The sequence below is a fragment of the Micrasema longulum genome, unplaced genomic scaffold (genome assembly GCF_059751315.1).
Source record: "Micrasema longulum isolate JH-2025_06_02 unplaced genomic scaffold, ASM5975131v1 h1tg002168l, whole genome shotgun sequence".
Taxonomy (NCBI): Eukaryota; Metazoa; Arthropoda; class Insecta; order Trichoptera; family Brachycentridae; genus Micrasema; species Micrasema longulum.
In genome coordinates, this window is record NW_028279333.1 from 1 (window position 1) to 26132 (window position 26132).

The following is a 26132-nucleotide window of genomic DNA, read 5'->3' on the forward strand; positions in this document are numbered from 1 at the left end:
TTACAACCTCATACTCCACATCCGCAGGTATTTTTACATTGCCAAATTTAGAAATGGCAGAAACAACTAGCCTTTTTTTTAACAACAATTTGTATCACACATCGTGATAAATTAATGTAAAATTAGTGCCACTGAATTTATTATATTTCAAAATAACATATAGATAACAAAGTATATTGTTTAGCAATAATTTAATGACAGAAACAGCTTGACATAGAAATGTCAAATATTGTAGTTCTCCTTGGAATCTTTTGTAATGTTAATGTTCTATCTGCTTGCATATTTTTATGAACATATGAGTGGGCACCTAAAAGAAACCGACCAAAAAAAAAGTAATTTCCAAAAAAAAAACATTCATCTCCTCCAAAATTCTCTCCATTGGTGCTAATGCACTTGTCCAATCTTCTTTACCATTGTTGGAAACAATTTTTAAATTCATCTTTCGTGATGCTTGACAGCCCCTCTGTCGTTTTTTTCTTCACCTTAGCAATCGGCTGAACGCTATCCTTTCATCTATCTTTTCATTCAATAAAAAGAAGTCGCAGGGGGCTAGATAGGGTGAATAGGGGGGATGGGGTACAGTGGTCATACCTTTTCTCATAAAAAAATTGCAGCTACCCTTCTTATCCCTAAATCTTTGATTAAAATTCGCTGCACTGAAATTGAAATCACTAACAGGGCCACGATTACAATCGGAAGTTAAGGACATTATACCTTCATCATGATGTCAGATAAATTTTCCTGAGTGATTACGAAGATACTCTACTGAAGCTCTATCTTTAAGTTTTGAGGTAGGTACATTAGTATGTACTGACAGGTCTAGTACGCGTCATAGCCGCCATATTGGATCATTTCGGTGTATTTATTGGATACACCTCGTATACCGTCTCGGTATGTTTCGATGAAGATAGCCTTTGCAATCGCCCCCCAGATAGCTCCATAACTTCTTCGATGGTCTGTCATCGGTCTTTGTGTCTAGGTTTAGCGACATTTTCATAGTTTCAGGTCGTCAAAGGTCGTCCAGAGCGGGGTTGGTCATCAAAAAGTACTTAATTTTAATTTTTTGATATCTATTGTATTCTTCCTAGTAGCCTTTATTTAAATTTAAATGAAATGTATACCCCACCCCACACACAGGCCATGCCATGACTTTGTGGGTTTTTTTTTGTGTTTATGTAACGGTTCTTTTTTGTATTTGTAACTTATGCATACCTATTGTAAAATGTAAAGAAAAAATTATAACTAAAAAAAATAATTTAACTGACATTTCCCATCTTTGAAAACGGGAAAACCACAAACACTTCATCGCATCATTTTTATAGGCCGTTGTTAACATTTCGAGAGTTTCTGTCCAGTTTTCCCCAGCAGAAAGCAAAACTTCATGGCCGCGCGCTCGATCATCCTTTGCAAAAATGATAACCACACAAAACAACTGTCATGAAAAAATTCACACCCGCCAAATGGAACCTTCTCCAGCTAGGACACTTGGCAGTCTGACTGGAAAAGGTTAGCTCTACACAACACTTCCGGCAAACCCGGTACTACAAAATCTCCGCCTACCACAATATTAGTTCGGTTTCTTTTGGGTACCCCTACGTTTACGACTCCCATGTATTATATTAATTTATAGCTGAATACAATAGTAAATAAGATATAATGTGTATAAGATGGCTATTGTTCGGTGTGTTAAGGTGTCTGGGCGGCCTTCGCTGGTGTCGTCCATCTCCCTGGCCACGGAGCACGCCTCCCCCCACCCCCACCCCCACCCCACCCAACAACAGAGTCTGGACCGGGCCGCCTATCGCCAGCGCCACCATTACCACTTGGACCGCACTGCGCGGGATAGGTTCTCTGACAGGTAACTCTCATGTTCTTATAGCAATATCTTATTGTAGCATTTCAGCGATATTATAACAAATACAATCGAGCAATATTTCAATAAACAGCAATTTCCTCTACCAAATTTCCAGTGTCATTAAAAAAATATATTTTAAAGATGAAAAATGTACATAGAAAGAAATATATACATATCTTATAACTACTTATGAGAAAAATTTGATATGATAAGTTTCAATTTTATGAGTTATTCTTGTTGATGTTTTGCAGGCATATTGACAAGGAACGCATAGAGGAGAAATTATTAGAGCGTAATTTAGAGCGTGGATACCCGAGCGACAAGCAGGCCATGTACAGTGACAAGGGTTTCAGGCAAGCGAGCCTCGAACAGCCACGCACCGCACCTGCTTGGACACCTAAAGACATTACTAGGTTACCTATTCTTTCATTTACCTGCTTCTCAAAGTTATTAAAAACATATATATGTACATTAAAACCCCTAAATTACATTTTTCAAGGGACTGACAAAAAATGTAAATGGAGGGTAGTAAAAAGTAAAAAAAATTCAGTAAATTATTTTTTATTAAAAAAAGTTTCGGGGTTTTTTTTTAATATGCAATAAAGTAAATCGAAATTATTGCAGTGTAAGTGCTATTTCAGATTGTAAAAGTTAATGATTCTACCATCAATATTTTACTGCAGGAAGCAACAAGCTGAGCCCGAAAGACATTCGAGCTCAAAACATAATACCACGGGGAAGCAGACTTGTTCCACTCCTGATAGTCATTCTTCCAAGTCTTCTTACCACCACCCAGATGCTCATACACCAGCAGGTACTGCACCATTTAAAATATGTATACTAAATCATAAATCAATTTAATAGCGAAGGTATTATTTAATTTATTTTACTTGTATTTTTAGGTGTGGGATTTGGCATGAAATCTCTTTCTCTGGAACCACACTTGACCAAACCCAATATAGATAAACATAACATGGAATTAGAGCGAGAAAGAGATCGTCATAAGGACAAAGACAGAAATCGTGATAAAGGAAGAGAAATACCTATTAATGATAATACTGAATCTGAACCAAGGCAGAGGGGTCCTAGAAAACAAAGTAAGTCAAAATAATTTTGAGTATATAAATATGCTTTTTTTTTTGTAGCAAACCTATTTCTAAAATGTTTAAATCAACAAGATATAGTGGCAAGGTATTGTCTTAATAACAGAAGAATAAAAAAATAAAAATGGCAAAGACCTCTCCTCCGAGACACTCAATCATTCTATCTACATATTGCCGGGTTGTGACATCAATTTTTTTTAAAAAGTAGTTTATGTTACATAAAATCATGTAAAAATGCCTGATTGTGTTAATTATCTATTTATGTACATATTTTCAAACAACACGGTCTTCCATGACGTACAATTTATAATTATAAAATTTGTTTTTCTTGTGTTTACAGTGAAAAAAATATCAACTGTGTTTAATACAAAGGCTTCAAACCACAATTATGGAGAAAGTGGTTTCTTTATTGTAAACGTGTTTTTAACCAATTACGTGGGTCTTATACTAAAGTATTCTAAAGCACAGTCAAGGAGACATGACCACGAGTCCACTGCGTGATATCACGTGATTGGCCCATTTCACACCATGGAAAAAATCCACTCGGCGTGATAAAATAACATAGGGTGGATTGATGTTTATTGCATTATAATTATTTATTTAATGCCAGGCAAATGCAAAAACCAGTACACCATAAGGCTGACCGATCTCCACTCGATTTTCTTTTGCGGGATTTTCACCTGAACTTTCCTATTGCTACTTAGCCACTGAATAAAAATGAAATAAATACAAATAAATATAATAAATGTCGATCCATCTTTATTTCCTAAACATCGATACGTATGTCTCTCGGTGAACCTGCAAATTTTGTAAGGGGTGTTTTACTTTTATGTAATAACAAATATTGACGATTTTTAAGAACAAAAATCGACTATACCTAAACTTAATGTACAAAAGTAAACAAAATCAAAATCACGCTAAACTAACTAGAACAACAACGCATGTGATTTTCTTCAACTTAACATGAGAACGGTTAATTTTTGTTTTTACAACGAAAAGTATATCATTTGATAACTGGAATATAAAGCCTTAAAACCATTTTAAGATCGATTACAAAAGAAAGTCAATGTCGCATTTTTCGCACATCCGTCGTTCTATGATCACGAGGAAGTATAAGTTTGTTTGCACGTTTCTAATTGAACACATTTTTACACTCTGAAGTACATAATTTTTTTTTTTTTAGAAGTGTCTACTGCAATGGACACACTGGAGAGTGGCAGTGGCTGTGAAAACGGTAACACCTCTCCATTGTACTCCAACTGGGATTTACATATGCAGCACCTTCTACCTTTGCGACATTACATTTTGGAGCAAGCCAAATTATCAGGTAAAGTTCATATTTCTAGTAGGAAGGTTCTGCGCTAGATTTCCTTGCTAGAAACCCCGATAAAGAAAGAAAAATACCTAATGACAATATTGAAATGGGACTAAGACAGAGGAGTGGCTTAACTTTTTTAACATAACTGGATAATGGTTATAAGTTTGCGGACATTTTTCTCTCACAGGATTCACTCATATGGACTCATATCGTAACTTTCTTCATTTTTGGAATACATATTTTGCTTTCGATTGGATCGTAGTTGATGGTTTGAAATAAATTTTATTTACTCTTATTTATTTATAAATTTGTATAAACCACTTGTTTACGTCGGCCGGTTTCAAGGTTACTTCCTCATTATCGGGACTTGAAATAACTTGGAATTACTTGTGTTGCTATTTGTAATATTAAATATTGTAAGAAAGAAACGGAAGAATGAAATTAGGAAAGAGAAAAATATGAATCATAACGGGAATATTTTTAAAAGAGGACTCTAAGTTAAATTTAATGGATTATTTATTATGGAGAGTTTTCGGTTAATGGCTTTACTTATTTACAATCTTTCTAGATTGTCTAAACGAAGATCATTTTTATAAATATATAATATTTCTACACCAGTTTCTTGATTAAAATTGTGGATTTAGGATATAAGATGATTTGTGAATTCTGAGAAGTTATTATTATCTTATCTATTCTTTGATTATAATTTTAAATTTATGTGAAAATTTTTGCAATATAGAAATTTGGGCTATTTAAATAATTTAATTTTTAAATTCTGGAATGATTCAATTTATCATCCTTATCTTTACAATTTGATAAGATTTTACCTATGTAATTAAAAAAAATAATTTCATAGTTTATTCAGAACTAAATACAAATTTTATATAAATTAAATACAAATATTTACATCAACGTTTCCCATTACGTAAAAGAAAAAACAATTCTTGTGTACATAATGGGGAGTGACGTCTTACAATAATTATTTTATTTTGAATTAGTAAATATTTTCAGCATAACATAAATTTCCAAAAAATATATAAGGTGTTTTCAATCAGTGCTAAACAAAAAAGAATTATGAATATAACTTTTCACTTCCTATAAAAAAATAAGTGCAGTATTCCTGACTGCACTTATTTTTTTCCTTTGTTCATTTAATTAAAGAAAAATATTTCTCTGTAAGTATAATGATGTTGTGCTGTAGTTGTTTTTAATTTTGGAATTAAGGTGTTACTAGTTGTTCTAGGTTCGCGTACCTACGTTTTGTGACATAGAAACACTACTATTTATGTTGTCTTTATGGATTTGAAGTAAACAATTATTTTTAAATAACGATTTTATATCTAAAACCGTAAATTTTTTAAACAAAAGTAAGTTTAGGCAAAAGTAGACGGTTTTTTTAAATATAATTTTTATAATTAATTTTTGTATTTTTTCGGCCGGTAAAATATTTGTTCTAAAAGCACCACCCCTATTGCTAGTATAAAATGCTGACCTAATGTTGCTAGGCTAAATATGAGTGATATTATTAGTAAATGAGTTAATGTAAAATATTCTATGGCAATTATCATTATTGTTTGAAGAATTTTGAGAACAATATAAATATTTATTTCTATACTTGAGTTAAAGTTTTTTTTATTTAAAATATGATCAATTAATTCTGATTCATAGCCGTTACTGAAAGCAATGTTTTTTAAAGTGTAAAATGTCAAAATTATTTTTATTTAGTGATATTGAAATAAGACTTCAAAAGTTAAAGTGGTTTATGTGTGTGTCACCACAAAGTGGAAAATGTTTTTGATACTAACCTTGGACACCGAATGTTCGTATAACACCCCATTCGTTGATTCGACAAACGATTTTTGTGGTAGATATTCCTAATTAAAAACATATTTATTTATACACAGCATTTCTGCCATTTATATTACACATTATTGAAAGAGTGTTTCCGAAATAATAATACAATATGAGATATTATTAATTATCACATACATGTATATAAACAAAAATGAAGGTTTTTATTATGTTTACTATTCAGATATGTGAAACAAACGTTGCTGGACATAACTGTATTGAGAGACCGTGGCGAGCACTGAGTTGACAAGCTACAACATGATCATCATTGTGCACAGCAAAAAGATACAGCATATTTGCTATTTAGGGTTAAAAAAATAGATTGTATATGTATGTATATATACATACAGATCTTATTTTACTAATAAACTGCAGGGACACTTTTGTTGCAGACTGTTTTTTATAGGGACACAATATCTCCTCCTACATCATTATCATTTATCATATTTGACAAATTAAAGATGTTTTTAGAGAACCCTGCATTAAAACATAGATGACCTGTGTATTTATGAATGAAATGATTTATTTTTAGTGCTTTTATAAACACTAAAAGAGTCTTTGAAAAATCCCTCACAATGAATGAATGAATTAATGAATGAATGTGTTGAATGCTATATGCGATATTCCTCCCTAGTGAAAATACCCTATTATTTATTAGTATTATTAAAAATGTTGAATTTGTATTTTTGATATGCTGGTTTTACCATTTTTCAGGTTGTTATCGAGTGGGTGACCCACTGGAGGGCGGTTCCGGAGACTCGGACTCCCTCCACTCCTCAAGATCCAGCTCCGGGGCACGCTCCCTGTCGGGACACGAGCCAGACAACGAGGACTCGGACCGCTCCGGCTCCAACGATACCTACCTGCAGCACCAGCCCCCGCCGGCGCCGCTTCCTCCCCCCAGCCACAGACATGATGGTTAATACATTACTAGAGAAAGATAGTATAAACTCGAATATTGTTGAAATATTACCCATATAAATAACAGTTATTAAACAAAAAAATAAAACAGTTGCAAGCTAAAAGTTTACAATGACAGTAACAGATGCCTCCTTAAAACTTGTCACTTAAGTCTATGTAGAATACAGGACTTGATATATCTCTCTTATCATATCTTAACTCGTTTTTTATACCCGCATTTCAAAATATATATTTTTTTTACTTAATGTAGCAGCGTCTCCGCAGGAATTTTTTAGCGCAGTCTTAGTTAATTAAGTCTTAAATGTTTTGATTTAAAAGTACTCCTCACTGATGACTTGTTCTAAAGAGGACTGTATTGTATTGATTTATTTTATTAATAACTAGCGGACCCGACAGACATTGTCCTGCTCTAACATTGGCTTGCCTGCCATTTGGATTTTGTTGGATTACCGTATTTTTGTTGTCTTTTAATTTTTCTTATCATAGTTGTTTTTAAATAAGATATTAAAATATTGTTATTGTTCTTCGGGTTTTTATTATACGAAATTGTCACTTTATAATTATTATTGAATTCAGTTTACCGATGTTATTTTATTCCGTTTAAATATGCCATTTTGTCACGTGGTTTAATTTGTTTGCTTTTTTGACATTTGCAAAGTCACATTCCACAGTGTAATGTGTAAAAAATGAATAAAATATAATATTCCATTTTTGAGATTTGGAATCGAAAAAACAGGTTAAATTTTCCTTAAGAAAAAAGGGGGTGAAACAACGCATTGATAGTAAAACCGAATTCGTTAATAAATTAAACTATGGTAAAACTCCACTTTTATTAACGATCAAACAACCTGGCCCAAGAGTCCTTGTCGTGCTCAAATCAAAATCATGCAAAAATCACTGCTATAGTGCCATAATCCAGGGAGAAAATACGGGAATACGTGTTAATGAAGAAAAGTCAGACTGCGTTTTACCCTAAGCCCTCTAAAATTATGACACTCAACTCATGCCTAACATGAATTTAGTCTTTATTTAACAGCCAGCCGGGTTTTGACGCGATCTTGACATTTAATTTGAAACCAAAAGAAATTTCAAGAAAAATGTCCGATTGTGTCGTGAAAGCGTGCAAAAACTGTCTGGATAAAAGAAAATAGACTTTTCATTGTGTGATTAAATTTCAAAACTAAAAATTGTTAATATTCATATAATATTGAATTTAAGTAGGTAACTAGGTACCTGTTAATGGTTGAATTCCAAAACATAAACTAAATAGTTTTTTAAATATGGCATTCTTTTTGCAAACGCCAAACTCTGGTCTTCTCACAAACAGAGGGGTGTACTTGCATTGAAATATGATTTTTAAAAATGTATTGAATTTAATATTATTTTACTATTACCAAAAATCCAGTAAAAATAAATAAATACCTAGAAATTATAATCAATTTAGGCAAAAAATCTGATTGAGATCCACAAAAAACAAATGCTGTTTGTAAACATTCAAAAACAAACTTTTTTTATACACAAAAAAAACAACATTTTTCCATTTTTTTGTAAATGCATTCTCCTCGAATGCAACCCTGGTAGATCGATGAATAAAACATTTATGCTCCTTACTTCTTTTTTACATATTAGATTGAAGATTTTTATATCTACGAACACGCACAGCGCAAAGATCTATATTTCTCTGAAAACCGCACGTAAATCGGTTAAGCCGTTTAGGAGGAGTTCGGTGACATCACACGTACAGAGGAAATATAAATATAAAGATTATTAGTAATTTTGGTTTGAAATAAATTGATTTATTTTTATACTGTTACAGAATATATGAATCACGGTGTGTCATACTACAATACCTTTGTTGGATTTGAAAAGGAGAGAGAACCTCCAATTGGTGTTCATAGGGTATGTAGTTTTTTTTGTGTTTATGTTACATATTATGTTGTCTGTGTGTAAACATTATACAAAATGTTTGAATATGTATTTGTAATGTTTTACTTTATGATATTTCAGTCAGCTAGTGGCACAGGCATGGGAATGGGCATGGGGATGTCGGTACCACTGCCATCTGTCCCCATGGCCGTGTGTGAGGAGTTGTATAGTCCCGTAAAGTCGCATCCTGCCCTCCATCACACCCTTAAAGAAACTGATATCGAGAAATTCGCTCAGGACAATCTAAATCTACATTCCAAAGGAATATTTAGGAAAAAGGTAAGAACAGCACAGAAAATTGTATTAAGAGCACAGAGTATACACAATGCATTTATCTGCGTATAGGGAAAAAAGTTGAACAGAAACAAGTAAAAAAAATATAAGACTGAAACTTTAATTTACTTAAATCATTTATCGTTTATTTTTTATAATCAATGAGCTGAATCCGGCAATGCTTTGCTATTGCTAGATTTGAGTACATACTCTTATGTATATATTAAATGAACACAATCGAAAGTTGGATATCAACTATTGTATTTAGTTAAAATTAGATATGTACATATACATGATTATTTTTTTGTTTCGGATGACATAAATTGTGAGGATATGCGGTGACAGGGAATTTCGATAAATAGGTATTTGAATGTTGTTTTCCTGTCACTGTCTTGTAGATGCCTCCCTGATGCTATGCGAAAAAGACAACTGCATTTCGTACCTTTTGTTTGTTCATTGATCATATCGACGTTTCCGAGTATCAGAATGAAATTTTCTGTATCGGTATGTTTTGTGGTTTTCAAAAATAGTTACCATATTTGTATACCGCGCACCCGAAGACCGCAGATAAAACTAGTAATTTTTATGGGTTTTTGGATGATTCTAGTTCCCTTAGTAAACTTAATCAGTAAAGCAAAACTATTGAGACACGCCAATGGTAAATATTTAATGCCATAATCCAGGGTGAAAATACGAGAATATGTTTGTATGAAGAAACGTCAGAGCGCATTTCCTCTCGAGATAAAGCATTATAAGGTATACTTACAAAGTTTGCTTCATAATGCTTTTACGTAACCAAAGAAACAGGTTCGGTTTTCTTAAATAAAACCATTGACCTATTAGTACACATGGACACACCCTGAGCCCTCTAAAATTATGACACTTAACTCATGCCCAAACGCTTAAGTCATGGCCAACGCGTATTTAGTTGTTCTTTAACCGCCAGCCGGGTTTGACCTGAGCTTTATATTTCATTTGAAACCCAAATGTCGGATTATGCGTGTTAGCGTGTAAAAACTGTTCGGATAAAAGGAAAAAAGATGGTGTAACTTTTCGTTGATAAGTAGGAACCTAGGTACTTGTATGAATTCCAAAACATAAAATACTTACTTTTCAAAAATAGAATTGTTTCTGCAAATGTCAAGCTCAGCTCTTCTACCAACAGGGGTGTACTTTATGTAAAAATGCGATTTTCATAAATGTATTGAATGTCGGTTAAAATTATTTTAGTATTACCGAAAATTCAGTAAAAAGTAATAAATGGGTAGAATTTGTAAGGAATTGATTGGGATCCTTAAACAACGAATGTTCGAAACATTCAAAAACAAACTTTTTTTTATATACAAAAAATTACATCCTTCAATTTTTTGTATATGCATTCTCGGCTAATGCAGCCTTATTCAGCGATGAAAAAAAACATTTACTACATTTCGCTGAAAACCGCATGTAAATCGGCCCAGTAGGTATTCAGTCTATCAAGGACACACATATGAACATTGCCTTTTATATATAAAATAGGAAGATTGTAGTGAACTTTTACCAAAAATTTTTACTTTCTAGCTTAAATGTTTTTATTATTTATGTTCAAAGCATTAATTTTTTGGTCAAACTTTTTAATGAATGTTAATAAATATTAGTATTTAACCACTTATCGACTTTTTATGTCTACCGGTTTCGAGACATACCCGTCTCTTCGCCAGGACTCTCACTGCATCAACATGCAAATACTAAAATACACTTTCACCTTTACCATCACCGTAGTATACATAGTATTTATGAAAAAATACATAAATTATATGCTGAGTTAGTTGAAGGGGATACAGACACCATAATGTCTGAACATGCAATGAAACTAGGTTGATAATATTCAGCGATATATTGCAGAATGTGTTGTGGTAGGGATTAGGAAGTGGAGGAGCTAAGGGGTTGAATGTTACACGATTATTTAAATTTTATTAAACAAATTGCAATACATAACGGCCACCCGCCAACATGAACTGAAACCCTTTTAAATAGAAAACTAAAACAAAAATCGATCAATAAATTCTTAAATACTCCTGTAAATACTAACAAAGATCTATATGTAAATAATTCCTCTACTAAAATTTCAAAATGCTTGCCAAAACATACTAAAAATAACTTTGGAAAATTACTGATAAATTATAAAGATAAACATAATATATAGATTTTATTACTTTTACTCTTTCTTGACAGTAGAGTTTTGTATTGCTTATTCTTAATAATAAAGAAATGTGTAATTTGAATTCCAGGCATCCGTGCGAGACATGCTCTCGTGGACATGTTCTGGAATCAGTCAACCCATGTTGGGGGACAGGAGAGATAAGGCGCACAAGAAGGCAGCGGCTGAGGTGTTCCGACTGGTCCAGATATATATGGGAGATAGAAAGGCTAGACCCGGCATGACGCTTAACTCAGTTGCAATAGATCTACTGCACTCTGCTTACACTAATCCTGCGTAAGTCTGGATTCTGTATTCTTTTGACAATGTATATGTACTTTACAATAGAGTGGTAGACAATATTTTTTTATCAGTTGGAAAAATAATGTTTAAGTGAAATGTCAAATTTACATTATCTGAATATTTTCTTCTTTTAATACTTTTTATGTGTAGTTTTTGAATACTCATTTAATGTTATTGGTTCACACATTTCAAACCCAACCTTGAGTTTTTTGATATAGAAAACATTAAAACAGAATTATTTGTATTGAATATTGTCATTTAAAAATGAACTATTTTTATTAGCAGTCAAAACAATTTATAGAATTTTTCTTTTTAATGCGCAAATATGAAATAAAACTAGGCTCATGATTTTTTTTAAACACTCCCATCTCGGGTTTCTTGGTCTCTTGAAAAATTTAAATTAGGGATGTATTATTATGATATTATGCATTGTTTGCTAAAATTATATTTTTGGTTGTTTAGTTTATTGTCATATTCATAGTCCCCGGGCCGGTACCTGAATCGTAAGACTGATCATCTTACCTTCATGTAACAAAAATGATCAAGATACGCTGCAATCGGTGTACCAATGCAGTGCCCTATGCACCGTTTGATTTGGAAAGGGAATGATGATGAATTAATTGTTGTTTTTAAACCTTATAATAAGGAGATAATTTCAGTATGAAGCTGAAAGTAACTATTGATGTTCGTAGTTTACACTGAAAATTACTACTTCATATGCTCTGAAATAATGTACTCTTTCTTACGGTGTGTACAATTTTTATAGTAAATAATGTTGATTATCTTTTACAGTTTGCGAGATGAATTGTATGTTCAGCTGTGTCGCCAGACTACAGAGAACCCCCAGCGTGACAGCTTACTGCGAGGGTGGGAGTTACTGGCCGTTAGCTTGGCCTTCGTGCCCCCCTCCCCAGCCTTCCAACCCCCACTCCTCAACTACATGAACAGGCACCGCGATCCTGCCTTTGCTGACACATTTCCCGAGGTATTCATTAGTGTTTATACAGGCAAGAGAGCACAATGGTTTTTATTTTCACACAAAATTTTTAACCTGCAGTTGTTCCATTTGTTTTAATGATGGCCTAGATTTTTCAAAGATATGTGTTTCTTGCCCAATTCATCAACCAAAAATTGATTGGAACTGACTCGTGAGAGATGTTTAGTTCACGTACAAGCTCTCGAGCTGTAATGACGATTTTCAATGTTTTCTTTAGTATTCGACATTGAAAGACGTCCAGGGCGAGGCGAGTCTTCAACGCTTCGTACCACCTGAATGCCCCTATTCTCGACAGAAGAGTCACCGTAGGCTTTCTGCAACATTTTCAACATGTCTGAACTCTAAATTTCTTTCGCAACACAAAATTTTAGATAAATTCTTTGTTAAAAAAAAAATCCATAGTAAACGTTGCAATACGCACTAGAGTAAATATACCCGATACTTTTGACTGCTGATAACAAACTAAATGAAAGATCGCGCTCAAACTTTGGGTTAATATAGAGTACAGTTGTGCCAACTTAGTGGAACAAATATTTATCAGAAAAATCATTTACCAGGGCCTTTTAAATGACTCAGTCCCGGTATTTATTTGACAGAAAGTATACCTAGAAGACTATAGGTACTTTTAACAAGTATAAAGCTAAAAAGAGAGATCTTGATTCCATATTATGTACATAATTGCCATAAATTGGTAAATAAAAAAATATATTTTAAACTCCTCCATAACTTTCTTTCAGGTAGGAAAATGGCCAATCCACGTACAAGTTTCTCACTATGCAGGTGTGGCCTGCAGACGACTAGAGAGAATCGGTCAGTGTGGAAAGAAACAACCGAGGAAACCTACCACGGAAGATATTGATCAAGCTCGGGTAAGTTTTCTTCGTCTACTCGTCAGTATTTCATTGTTCTTGAGGATGTACAATAATGATATACAATGCACGATCCCATATATAAATCATATTATGTTTCTACCTGCGAAATTAAATGCATACCTTTTTTATAGATACAAATATTCCGAACGTCAATGTTTGGAAATACACTGAGTGAAGTAATGGTGCTACAGAAAGATAGATTCCCAAACAGACAACTACCGTGGGTTCAAGTGGCACTATCCCAGCAGGTATATTCCTATACTAGATACGTATGTGGCAACACAGTGTATACTCCTGACTTTTTCTATATTATATTCTGTAATCTGACACAGGTTTTGGCACTGCAAGGGAAACAAACTGAAGGCATTTTTAGAGTTTCGGCTGACGTAGACGAAGTTAATGTTCTGAAGTCTAAACTAGACAACTGGGAATTGCCTGATCATATGCATATAACGGGTATGTAAACATAAATATTAACTTTCTAGTTAAATAATATGAACACTGCAATGTTTTCTTATATTATTCATCTATTTTTTATTTGTCTTCAGATGCGCACGCACCAGCCAGCTTACTGAAATTGTGGTATCGAGAGTTGTATGAACCCCTCATTCCTGATACACTATACGCTGAATGCGTTGCTGATCCTGATAATACTAATAATGCTTTTGATATTATCCAACGGTTACCTAGAATTAATAGATTAGTAAGTAAAATATTCGTCTTCATAGTATATATTTTTTAATATGGTTTTTAAGCATTTTTAGAAAATTAATATGACTGCATCGTCAAAATATAAACAAACTCTCCAGTTTATTCTCCTTAATTATTTATGATTTTGCGTTACCGATCATATCATATCACCGATTAAAATTTATGAGGTTGTCTATTTGAAACTCCATTTTCGGATCTATTAAGATTATTTAATTTCATCTATCATAACAGCGAGTCAAATAAGATGTCTTTAACCTGCGTTGATTGTTTTTAGGTGCTGACTTACCTGGTATGTTTCCTGCAACAATTCTCGACCCCGGACGTGGTCAGCCAGACAAAGATGGACTCGGCCAACCTGGCGATGGTGTTCGCCCCCAACTGCCTCCGCTGCACTTCGCAGGACCCGAGGGTGATACTGGACAATGCTAGGAAGGAGATGACATTCATGCGATGCCTGATACTCAATATGGATACGCAACAAGTCAGAGATATGCTGTGATCTATTTATTTATTAGTAATGCTTTCAATTTATTCATGGCCTCACTACTAACCATCTTCATTTTTCGATGAGATCTGCATAGTTACATTATGTGTATCTCTATTATTATAAGCAATGGAAATGTAAATGCATATGACATGTAGTTATTTATTGGAATGGCGTTTTTTTTTATATAAGTGATGTGTTTTTATAAATTATTTATTTAATAAACTTACTTTAAAAAAAAGGTTACAATGCAGAAAAAACTATTTTAAAATCCATAATCAATTGCTATCCACTTTTACAATTATGATATAGATACTTAGTTTCAGCATATAACTATCAGTAATTAAACTAACAACTAAATCATAATCAACTTAACTGGTTTCACAACCGGTTGTAGGATGAGGAAAAAGTACCAAAATCTTTTTGTTTATTTTTTTTAATATGATCAATCATCACCATCTAATATCTGATTGATTACTTTAAATGTGGTAATTTGAGCATGGACTTAAACATGTGTACGTGTATGTGCATATAACAAAATATTGTTTTGTTTTACACATACGAATGTAATGAATGTTCAGAATTTGGAATTATCAAGCATTCTTTATAGTGGGTATCCTACTTGTATGTAGGTGTATGTACTACACTTTGATTTATTCAAATATTTACTTTTACTTATGTTTCTGCAGTCGATATTGTCTAATAAATAGAACTGCATAATTGTACCATATTTGATGAATAAAATATTTTAATTATTTATTGCAATGAAATAATAATTATTTCATGTAGTATTATTTTATTGACGTGCAAAGTTTACTAAAATATGTATTGAAATGCATAAACATTTCTGCATAAATTATCGCAAGTTACATCCATAAATAATTAAATAATCAATCACACAGTTAATAGCAGTTCCACAAATCATTTCCAGGAGTATTAAAGTATGAATGGATTTTCTGTACATATAGTATGTATGTGTATTGGAAAAAAACATAAAGCACTGAAGCATTAGTATGCTACAATGCTTTATGCTTTTTTCCATCTAATTTAATGAAACATTAATGTCTGTAGATAGTAAACTGTTTCAATCTATGAAATAAAACTATTCTCTCAAACATGGTTACACTTTGTTATATATATTGCCATTGGAATCAAATTTTAAATTCCATTCAGTTTCAGTTTTTTTGAGATTTTAAACACGTTTAAGTGCCATTTTAAACTAGGTGTTAATTGTTTTACTTGTAAAATATTATTTCGTATAAATAATAAATAGGAATACTTAAAGAGCAGATATGTAAATATTATATACACAATATTAAAACCTTAACATAGTCTTAATGTAACTTGAAATATGTTTTGTGGTGCTGTGTGATGTTGATATTCTAAATTCTTAATTCTTAATATAGCCCTGGCAAATTAGACTTTTTGAGGGAAAAAAGCCCAGAGTCAAACTTGGCACGATTGTTTGTTGGTATCTACTGCATAACATACATAGTCCCCGAAGGGTAGGAGGAGGGGTTTCAAGGTTGCTTTTCATGGTTTTTTTTAAATATCTCCGTAACTATCAGTCGTAGCGAAAAATTATTAAATAGTAGGTTTATATAAATAGTATTAAAATAATCGCACCTTTTCTTAAAATTTGAATAGTTTTATGTTCAAAATTCATCTCCTGCTGGCAAAAAATCCTCATCGAGTTCCTCGTCTTCTAGCTGAATTCCATTTGTACAAGTTCGCTGACAGTTTCCGCATACTAAAGTGCATTTTAACGTAGTTATGCAGAAAGCACCCAGCCTTAGAAAAGTGAAACTGAGATAATACCTTTGTGAGAAGAGTGAATTATCAAATCTACACAACAGTTGGAATGTTTTAGACTTGACAAATAATTAACAATGAATACATTAGTTTTTTTGGTATTACAAACAAGAATCTTATTATGTATTTGAACAATGAAAGCATTCACCCCTTTCCCGAAACTGTTCATAAAGACTTTTGTCTTTCTTCAGTTTCGCATATCACTATCAATTTTTAAAAAACTAATTAAGCGAAAATTTTACATTTCTTCACAATCAAACCGCGACAATAACAAAACAAAGAAACTTTAAAAGCTTTCATTGTACCCCTCACTGCAGTATTGTCAATTTGTGATCAATCAAATACACATGGTCAGCACAATCACCTTTTTCTAATTTCCCAGTATGACAGTGAAAGAATACAGTGTTAGTTCCAAATTGAGACCGCGGATCCCGCCTCGGAAAGGAAGAAGAACGTAGTAATACAAACAAATCAAACAACGACACATAACCCAAATACATATAGGAAACATTAGAATAATTTGCCCTATACAACATGCACTCGAGCAACAGAAGAAAAACAATACACATCCATACCAAATCACAGAGGAACATCAAATTATCAAGACACTACTGGCAAAACCCTAACACAGATCTTAACATGATTCCTATCGAACCTCAGGCGAAATTACTTCTCTTTGAACAGTGTAAATGAATTTCAAAGTACTGTAAGATTTTTCTAGTCCTGTTAGTGTTTTCTGCAAATTGAGAAATTCCGTTTTTGTGATCGGCACTATTTTCAGAAGGTGATTTTTACAGTTTTTTTGTATGAAAGCGGTCTGGCTGTTTTTAGCAGAACATATAATTGATCTTACTGCACCCGATAACACCAATATCTAATTTTTTCGAAAGAGTGCTTTCTGCATAACTACGTTCATTTAATTCCGGCCTTTTGACATCCACATGCACAAAAATGGTGTTCAAGATAGTCAGGTATTGCACAGTCCTCTGTTCATAGAATGTTCCGTCGTTACCTTGTATCCACCATGTTATTCAACCACTGCTGCACTTGCATTGATGAGGCATTGTAAAATACATCGGCAATGGCCCTAAGAAGTTGTTTTTTTCTCAAAAATTTTAATAATCTGTGCTTTTCCTTTTCTAAATAAAGATGAGGTGGGGTCCCACCCCCTAAAATCGTGTATAAAAAGATTACTTTGTGAACTACTTTCAAGTTTTTGTAACTCTAAGGATGAATATATTTTTGTGTCAATTTCCCTCCCACCCCCTTGGTTTGATGAAAAAAAATTGTTGCGGAGCTAAACTAATCAGCAAGACGAGCAAATCAATATCTTCTCCCATACCTGCAGTGTTAGTGTTATTTAATGACTACTTAATTACACATCGCACAATGCTGGTGTCGACATCTCCATCAGCTATTTCTGTTTTAATGCGTACGGTTGGGGATGGGTACTATGAAGAGCCCTCGTATCTTGTAGATATAAATCAATAACTTCTCCCATACCTGCGCAGTGTTAGTGTTATTTAATGATTACTTATTTCCACATCGCACAATGCTGGTGTCGACATCTCCATCAGCTATTTCTGTTTTAATGCCTACGGTTGGGGGTGGGTACTATGAAGAGCCCTCATATCTTGCAGATATAAATCAATAACTTCTCCCATACCTGCAGTGTTAGTGTTATTTCATGATTACTTAATTCCACATTGCACAATGCTGGTGTCGACATCTCCATCAGCTATTTCTGTTTTAATGCCTACGGTTGGGGATGGGTACTATTAAGAGCCCTCGTATCTTGCAGCTATAAATCCCCTACCCTCGGGTACTTATAGTATGTTATGCAGTAGACACCGACAGACAATCGTGCCAAGTTTCAAAACTCCGGGCTTTTTGTCCTTCAATCACCCTTTTTTGGTCTAATTTACCTGGGCTAATAGTCCAGAGCTGTTGACCACAATATATTTGCTCTTTCACTATTGTTTACTTTTTCGGCTATTTCCTAACCACACATGTTCATACATAATTATATTATTTATCACCTAGAATCTAGTCCTTCGAGTTATTTTATGCCTACTATTTTGTTATACAGTATTTTTATTTTCGACAAGATTTTGACTTTTAAAATCCCCATTTTCATTTTTACTCACAATATCCCACTGTGTCGCCTTTTTCGTCTAGTTGTTATACATTTCCAAATGAGTGTTAATGATTTGCGAACTAATTTGTGAGTGATGATGAAATGACATAGGTGTGTGTATTTAAAATTTATTCATTTTTAACCTATTTTTTTGTGTATTGTTTAAATGTTTCACCATACAACTAAATGTTCATATCATTATTACATATACCCATGAAAATATTTTTTACATACAATTTTTAGGAGCACTTAACTTCCTCAATTATGTTGACTTCTGAACTCATAAAATATATAATTATTACTTATTATTACTATTCTTATATTAAACTACTTATTTTAGTTGATATCTGTATAGGGTAAAGTATGCAGTTGTCGGCACTTAAAGAGATAAATTATAATAGATATTAGAGTAAGTGCTAAATTAGATACGTTTATGATATTTTAATAAAAATAATGTTTTTTTTTTATCATAAACAATTTGCATGAATATATTTTTAATACTCCGATAACAAATTCTTTGGAAAATTAGAAAAAAAATATCGATATCCGATGCTGATAAACTAACGCACTGCATTATTTTGTTTACAGATATTCAGCGCCATGCCCAAATGCTAAATTTAAACAAAAGTGGTTAATAATTTAATCTTCTTCAATTGATATAAAATATTTATCGAAATAAATACTAAAAATAAGATTTTAAATTCTGATTTAAAAGATGATGACAGAAAACCTTACCTTGTTCCTTACGAGAAACACAACTGCCACCATCAGATTCTAAATTGCCACTGCAGTAGGCAAAACAACTCCTTATAATACGATTATGCTGCACTCTGGCGGTAGACTACGTGCATTATATTTATCACCAAAAATGTATCTATGAGTAAAATAACTCCACAAAACTATTAGATGTCAAACAATCTTATTTTTTACATTCAAATTAAATGTTCCGAAAAACTGGGTAGTGACCATGAATTGTATACTTTACCCCGTTATGTATATCAATAATTAAATTCAATAATCATTAAATATTAGAGAAGAAAGTACACATCTTATACCAGTGAGACATCAATTACGGATATTGCGAAACTTTATTATTTAACATGTACCACTAGCCCAAAGCACAACGGTGAGGTGAAGCTGAAATTTTCGATTTTCAGATACACACGCAGATATGCTAGTATAATGTTTGTTAATGACTCACGGATCAGAGGTCCGAGGTTCGAACCCCACTCTACCCCACTCGTTGGAAATGGCCACCGAAATTGAAATATTTGGGTAAATTATAAGATAGCTACAGATAGACACTAATATTTATTTTTTACAATAAAAAACAAAAAAAAAGTTTTCAAATAATAAAGTATTGATATTAGATAGGTTAATTACTTCAAATGATTCCATTCAGCCTGACCCTTTGCGCATTTCGAAGTCCAATTATCTCAGAATATGTTTTTCAGAGTTATCTCACTGTTGCTTTGGGCTAGCGATATGCATGGGTATAATGTCGATAGAAAACATTTAAAAAGCCAGAAAAAAAATCTAGTAGGCTTCTGGAAAAAATATAACATGGATACAATATTTTTTATTTACTTTTGTTAGATTTTATGTAAACAACTTAGTCATTGAAAATATAATGTATACCTACCATTTATGTTAAAAAACTAAATATTGTGTGGTTGGAAATAGACTTAGTGACAATGTTTCGTGTAACTATAAATAATTATTTTGTTTATTGCGAGTTTAAAATTTAACATTGTTTACCAAAATCTTGCAACCTTTCACTAGTCAACCATACTTTGTTCACCATTTTGATTTTATTTTAATAGATTATATATTTTTTTATTAAATAATACCTACATTTCTCAATCTTTGTCATAAATTTTTATGAAGTGATAGATTCACACTGTAGTGTAATAAGTGTCTAAAATTTTATTTTAAAACTTATACTTTCCCCACAAAGGATCCATTTATGTGTACAGTAAGATTTGTAAACTAGTTCGTACGATTTTATTATGAATATGCACTACATAATTGATTATATCTGTAACAGAATCTCCAAAAGCTTAATAGCCTTATTTCGACTATTAAATCTAATTTGAAGTTCCCCAATGTTTGATTGTACTGTGGCATTTTGGAACATTATTGTGATGTCACTATATGCACTTCATACATATTTAATTGCCGTCAAATAATATAGATAATAAATGTTCCCATTTTTTACAGTGTAAGAATGGCGCTACTTACTTTTCTCCCGAGCGTTAAATGTTCACGTTTTGTGACATCTCTAAAGGTGCGATGTACATTGTACATGCCTCTATATTATTTGAGAAATGGCAAATTTTCAGCATCAATATTAATCAGTTCCAACTTCACTGACTAGATAAGATAGCTCTTATCGTATATAATTATAATGTATCAATTTATTTAAAGTACTACCACCTAGTCTTATCCCATATTTTTTTACACAAACATTCATTAAACTTCTTTATATTTTGTTTTAGATTCTATAAAAACAGCTTATTGTTTTCATTTAATTTCATTGAAAACACATTTATGTATCAATAATTCAAGACTGTTTAAACAGATAATTCTTTACCTACCGATAACCGATAATATTGGGAAAGTACTAAGATATAGTAATTGAATATGAATACAATCTTATTATGGTAGGACATATTTCACTACTTAAGTTTATTTTGTATTTAGTAATAATTGCAATTGTTAACTTTTGCCACTTAAGATAAAAGGAATCTGCAACTCAACAGCTTATTAGTTAGCAAAATGGTGTTAATACATATTTATAACAGATGTAATATAGTCGTGCACAAATCCGAACTGTTAATATGTCATTTGATACATTATTTTGTTTTGCCTGCCAACAAATCACGTGGAGAATAATGGATCGTGTTCCATCTTCATATAATATAATGTTTGTACAGAAGACATATCTAAATGAAACATATTTTCGTATGTTTTTTCATTTAATTTTACTTAAATATACTTTCTAAGCCGCCTATGAAGGTGGAAGTCGTCGAGCCTATTTAAATGTAGACTAAGTAAAAGTTGCCTAATAGTTATAAGTATTTATCTTACAATTAGTAATATTCACAAAGATTATTATTTTTATGAAATGATAAAGGGTTTTCTCCATGACATAATTTATCGATCAAATGTAACACTTATTTAAAGGAGCTTTAATCTTTTTTAATTCACCGAATTAATTTATTCCTTAACTATTTTAGAGGGCATAGTATTATATTGAATCAAAACTTATTATTATTACAAGTTATTTTTTAGTGCTTGAAATATTTCAGATATAGCAGAAATTATTTTCTTTGATCAAATAGGTAATAAAATTAATTAATGAATCTTTAACGCACTTGAGCTTGATTGCGATTCCATTTTAAGACTTACTATATTTCATTGAAATGTTTATAAAAAATGCTTTTTTTTTTCATCATCGTCTATTAAAAATTACGAATGGAATATTGGAATTCAAATAGTTATGCTAATTTGAAGAATGTAGATGACTGTAGAAACTTCACGAACAAGTCACTATTTGCTGTCTGCTAGACTTAATGAACCCCCTAATTCTTTTCGAGGTATATAAATTAGAAATGGTGCTGCCGAGTAGGTAATACAACAGATGCTATCTTTGACCAATGTCTTTCTCATGAATATTATTAAATATGTTTAATATTTTGTTGGAACTTTACTTCAATTGGATACGCATACATTAAACCCTTTCAGACCTGAATTAATTACTGTGTATTAAAAGAAATATTTTGTATTCTGTATGTACTAAAGGAATCATGTTTGTATTTTTGTTTTTTAGAAATGATTTAATGTTCATTTAAATTAACACTTGGTCTCAAACTCTCTGGGTAATTTCATGAAACGTTTCTTATTATCTTAGAATATATCGCTGGGTAATTACTACAACTAGGTAACTTCATAGATATAGAAAAAATAAAATTGATTTGCTACATTAGTGTATATATACTTCCAGAAAAATTTAAAAAACAGTGAAAAGTGGAAATTGACAATATTTCTTTTTCCTATTTCAATGATTTCACTAAAAATATTTTTATACTTTTTCAAACAATATTATGTAATCTGTTTTTTTATTTGATTTAAAAACCGCATCTTAAAATTATAGAATTTTGAGTTTGCATAAAATAACATAAAATAATTTTCCTTTCAATGTTGGGAAATTTTATTTATACGGTATCACCTTTTTTCTATGGTATCACTAAAAACAACTGTCATATAGATTGCGACAAAATTGTTTCCACTTTTATGACAACTTTTAAAACCATCTTTTTTATAACTTTAAATATTTCTATTGTTATGTTTTAAACATCGCAATTTAATTAAATTAAAACTTTATTATTTCTAAACGTTTGTCAACTGCGTATCATGATTTGTTCATGTCAATATGACGTTTTTGTTCGAATGAAAACTAAGACTAACCCTAAAAGAAGACACTTAAACAAAAAGGTCAATTACACTGCGCCTGCTTTGAATTTAGGTAAAGACAATAATTTATCCTTTATTATTTGTTTACCTGTTTTTATTCTTCATTCGCGTGGTAAACGCGGTGGCGCCCGGGCCGCGGCATCATTATTACTACATCATAATAACGTAAAAACGAGGTTTTACTGATTGTGTTTCGGTGGTTAACTCAAAAATCCTGATTTTTAAGTTACCTAGTTGTAGTAATTAGTATATGTTTATTCAATCAAATTAGGTTAATTTTAGTGAAATTTATTTAAAACTTTCCTCAAATATTTTGAAAGATGGATTCGGCCGAAAACAAATGAGCCAGCTCTTAAACTAAAAATGAACTTTTCTGTGAAATGCCAACTACCAACTTATGCAGAAAAAATAGAGACACATTAAGGGATACTAGTAGTTAAAAAATAATCTCACGTGTCCTCAATGTCCGAAAGGGTTAAATTATTGTCTTTTTTTGTGATATTTTTTTATTTACTGATTAAATCCTGTTCAGATTTGTTCTTTATTTTTTAAATATTTTTTATTCTTAATAGATTTGAACAACATTGTCATTTTAGCTTTTAGTTTACTCAAAGGGGTCTGATAATATTTATTTTAAGTCAAATAACTTCTGCCCTAACATCGAACAAACAAACAAACACTATAGCAATATGTCGTCGCTTACAATATAACACCGCACATTTTAGTTTAGACAGGATTTCAGGAGCGACAAAAAACCTTAAAGTTGTCTCGAGAAATTATCTAGAAACATTGCATTTGTTTTACCGATACAGTGCCCTTTGCATCATTGGATGCGAATGGGGATATGTTCAAATGAAGAATCTTGAGGGATTGAAATATTCATCTAAATCGCATGCACAGTTTTAACTCTTAAAAGACTGCCAAAAAATTCCTCTGGAAACGGTGCTGTGGTGCTGTAATGTCGTGTAACATTGAGCAAAAGACAAGATTTTGAAATACAGGTATTTTAAAACAAAAATCTAACATGAACATGCTGTTTAATAATCTATTTTCCCTAATTTGTAAAAAGAACACACGCCTGTCATAGCAAAATACTAGTTTATTATTTAAGAAAATAAGAGAGATATATCGAGTCATGTATTCTATATAGACTTGTGTGGCAATAGTCACACAGGAGTTATAATACATAATTTGAAGATATGCAGTTGTTTTATGTAAGCGGTGATATACTACAAATTAAGAATGTTTAGGCAAAGACAATTTCATTCATAGTCTGAACTTAGGCTCAATTTTTTTGTGACCTCATAATGTAATCAATATGAAAATCAAGTTTAACATATTCAATAAAATAATTTTAATTGTACTTCTCCTAAGCCTTAACTAATTATTGTTTAAACGATCTGCCTAATAATATTATTAAAGCTGTATTTAGTCACAAGTTTATATTTTATATCTCAAGTATTGTCACTTAGTAAGAAGTCCTAATTGCATTCACCGAGTAGTTATTCAACTTTTAATCTCAAATAATTCAAAGTTACTAGTTTCGAAGATTTAGTGTCGTAGTTTCCAGTAAGCGATAGATATTACCGAATGGATTTAAGCTGTGCATATCTGTTTAGTAAAAAAGTTACGCAAATATTAATTTAATCATTTTTCAAAGCAAACTATTATTGTTAAATAATATTAAAACAATATTTTTTTTATCGTTATTATTTTTGTATACATACTATAATAATTATGAACAATTACTATGTTTCTCAAACAGTATGCCAAAAATATAGATATATAAAGCTGCTAATGTTAATATAATTAATATTGTAATAATTATTAAAAATATTGAAATGAGAATGTCTTTTATATTGCATAACCTTACCGATATAATTTTCCCATCTCTAGAATTCTATGCATTTACTTAAGCCTATGATCTGTCATTGGTTGGTAACATTACTAATTCTGCTTGTGTGTGAACTTATCAGGTGGTGCTCATAACACTCTTATTTATTTATTTATTACACTATTTATTTATTTATTCAACACTTTATATACACATACAATTTATATACATATAAGTGCGGGCATATTGCCTTAACGTAATTTCTTCCTACCTATCCAAACCGTTCAGTTTGAGAAAATTACAAGTACATGGACATATTGAATCTTGCAATTTTATACAAAAATTAAAAACAGATTAACAAAATAAAAATATATTTAAAAAACATATGAATGTAAAAATAAAAAATACATTATACTATGAAGAGAGGAGAGGGGATGGGAAGGAAAGAAGAATTTATTATATACATATTTAGATAGTGACATTTCAATCTTGACCTTAATGTAAATAAAGAAGGGACGTCTCTAACATTAGTGGGTAGATTATTCCACAATCGAGTGGTATAATTTTAGCCTATTTAAGTTTTTCGGAAAATATACCTTATACCATCGCTAAGTTATTGTGGTCTACTAAAGGTTCAGCAAGTTCAAATTTACAATTTTTTACCGTTGTTGGCGTTACACCGTCCCGCAGTTGCTCGTTGCTCGTTGCTTAAGAGTAGAAATTATTATCAAAACTTCAGTTTTAGATGTTTTAGTCATGAAATGATTAGGCAGCTTTTGTTTGCGCCTTTATTGTATATAAATCACTTGGAAACTTTTTTATTTTTACAGCCAGTTCTTCTCCGATCAATATGAATAAATTATTAAATGATTTATTTATTTATTTCTTTTTATTTATTTGGGATTTTTACAACTATTTACAAAAAAAATAAGTACAAATATATTAACAATACTAGACAGTGGCGGCGTAGCGTGGGTGGGTACCCGGGGCGGTTTTCAAATGAGCCCTCCCAAAAAAAAACAAATACTTAACATGCTTAAGTGACTTTATTTGACTAAAATATTTGATAACATGGTCAAA

At 31.7% G+C, this 26132-nt stretch overlaps 1 protein-coding gene across 1 annotated transcript; it reads left to right on the forward strand.

The window, feature by feature from the left end:
- Positions 1-1667: 1667 nt before the first annotated feature.
- LOC148272888 (uncharacterized) lies at positions 1668-23762 on the forward strand. The gene is made up of 16 exons (XM_088239434.1): positions 1668-1858; positions 2107-2268; positions 2539-2669; positions 2758-2952; positions 4142-4285; positions 6842-7045; positions 8865-8947; positions 9056-9253; positions 11518-11723; positions 12522-12714; positions 13464-13595; positions 13730-13846; positions 13931-14054; positions 14147-14301; positions 14584-14790; positions 19331-23762. The coding sequence occupies exons 1-16, from the start codon at positions 1668-1670 to the stop codon at positions 19355-19357; spliced, it is 2469 nt and encodes an 822-aa protein (XP_088095560.1). The 3' UTR covers positions 19358-23762.
- Positions 23763-26132: the final 2370 nt, after the last annotated feature.

Bases quoted from the DNA above. Each gene is read 5' to 3' on its own strand.
- LOC148272888 (XM_088239434.1), top strand. From the start codon at position 1,668: ATGGCTATTGTTCGGTGTGTTAAGGTGTCTGGGCGGCCTTCGCTGGTG. The intron at 11,724-12,521 runs GTAAGTCTGGAT...TATCTTTTACAG, and splicing joins TCTGCTTACACTAATCCTGC to TTTGCGAGATGAATTGTATG. The intron at 14,791-19,330 runs GTCAGAGATATG...TTTTGTTTACAG, and splicing joins TCAATATGGATACGCAACAA to ATATTCAGCGCCATGCCCAA.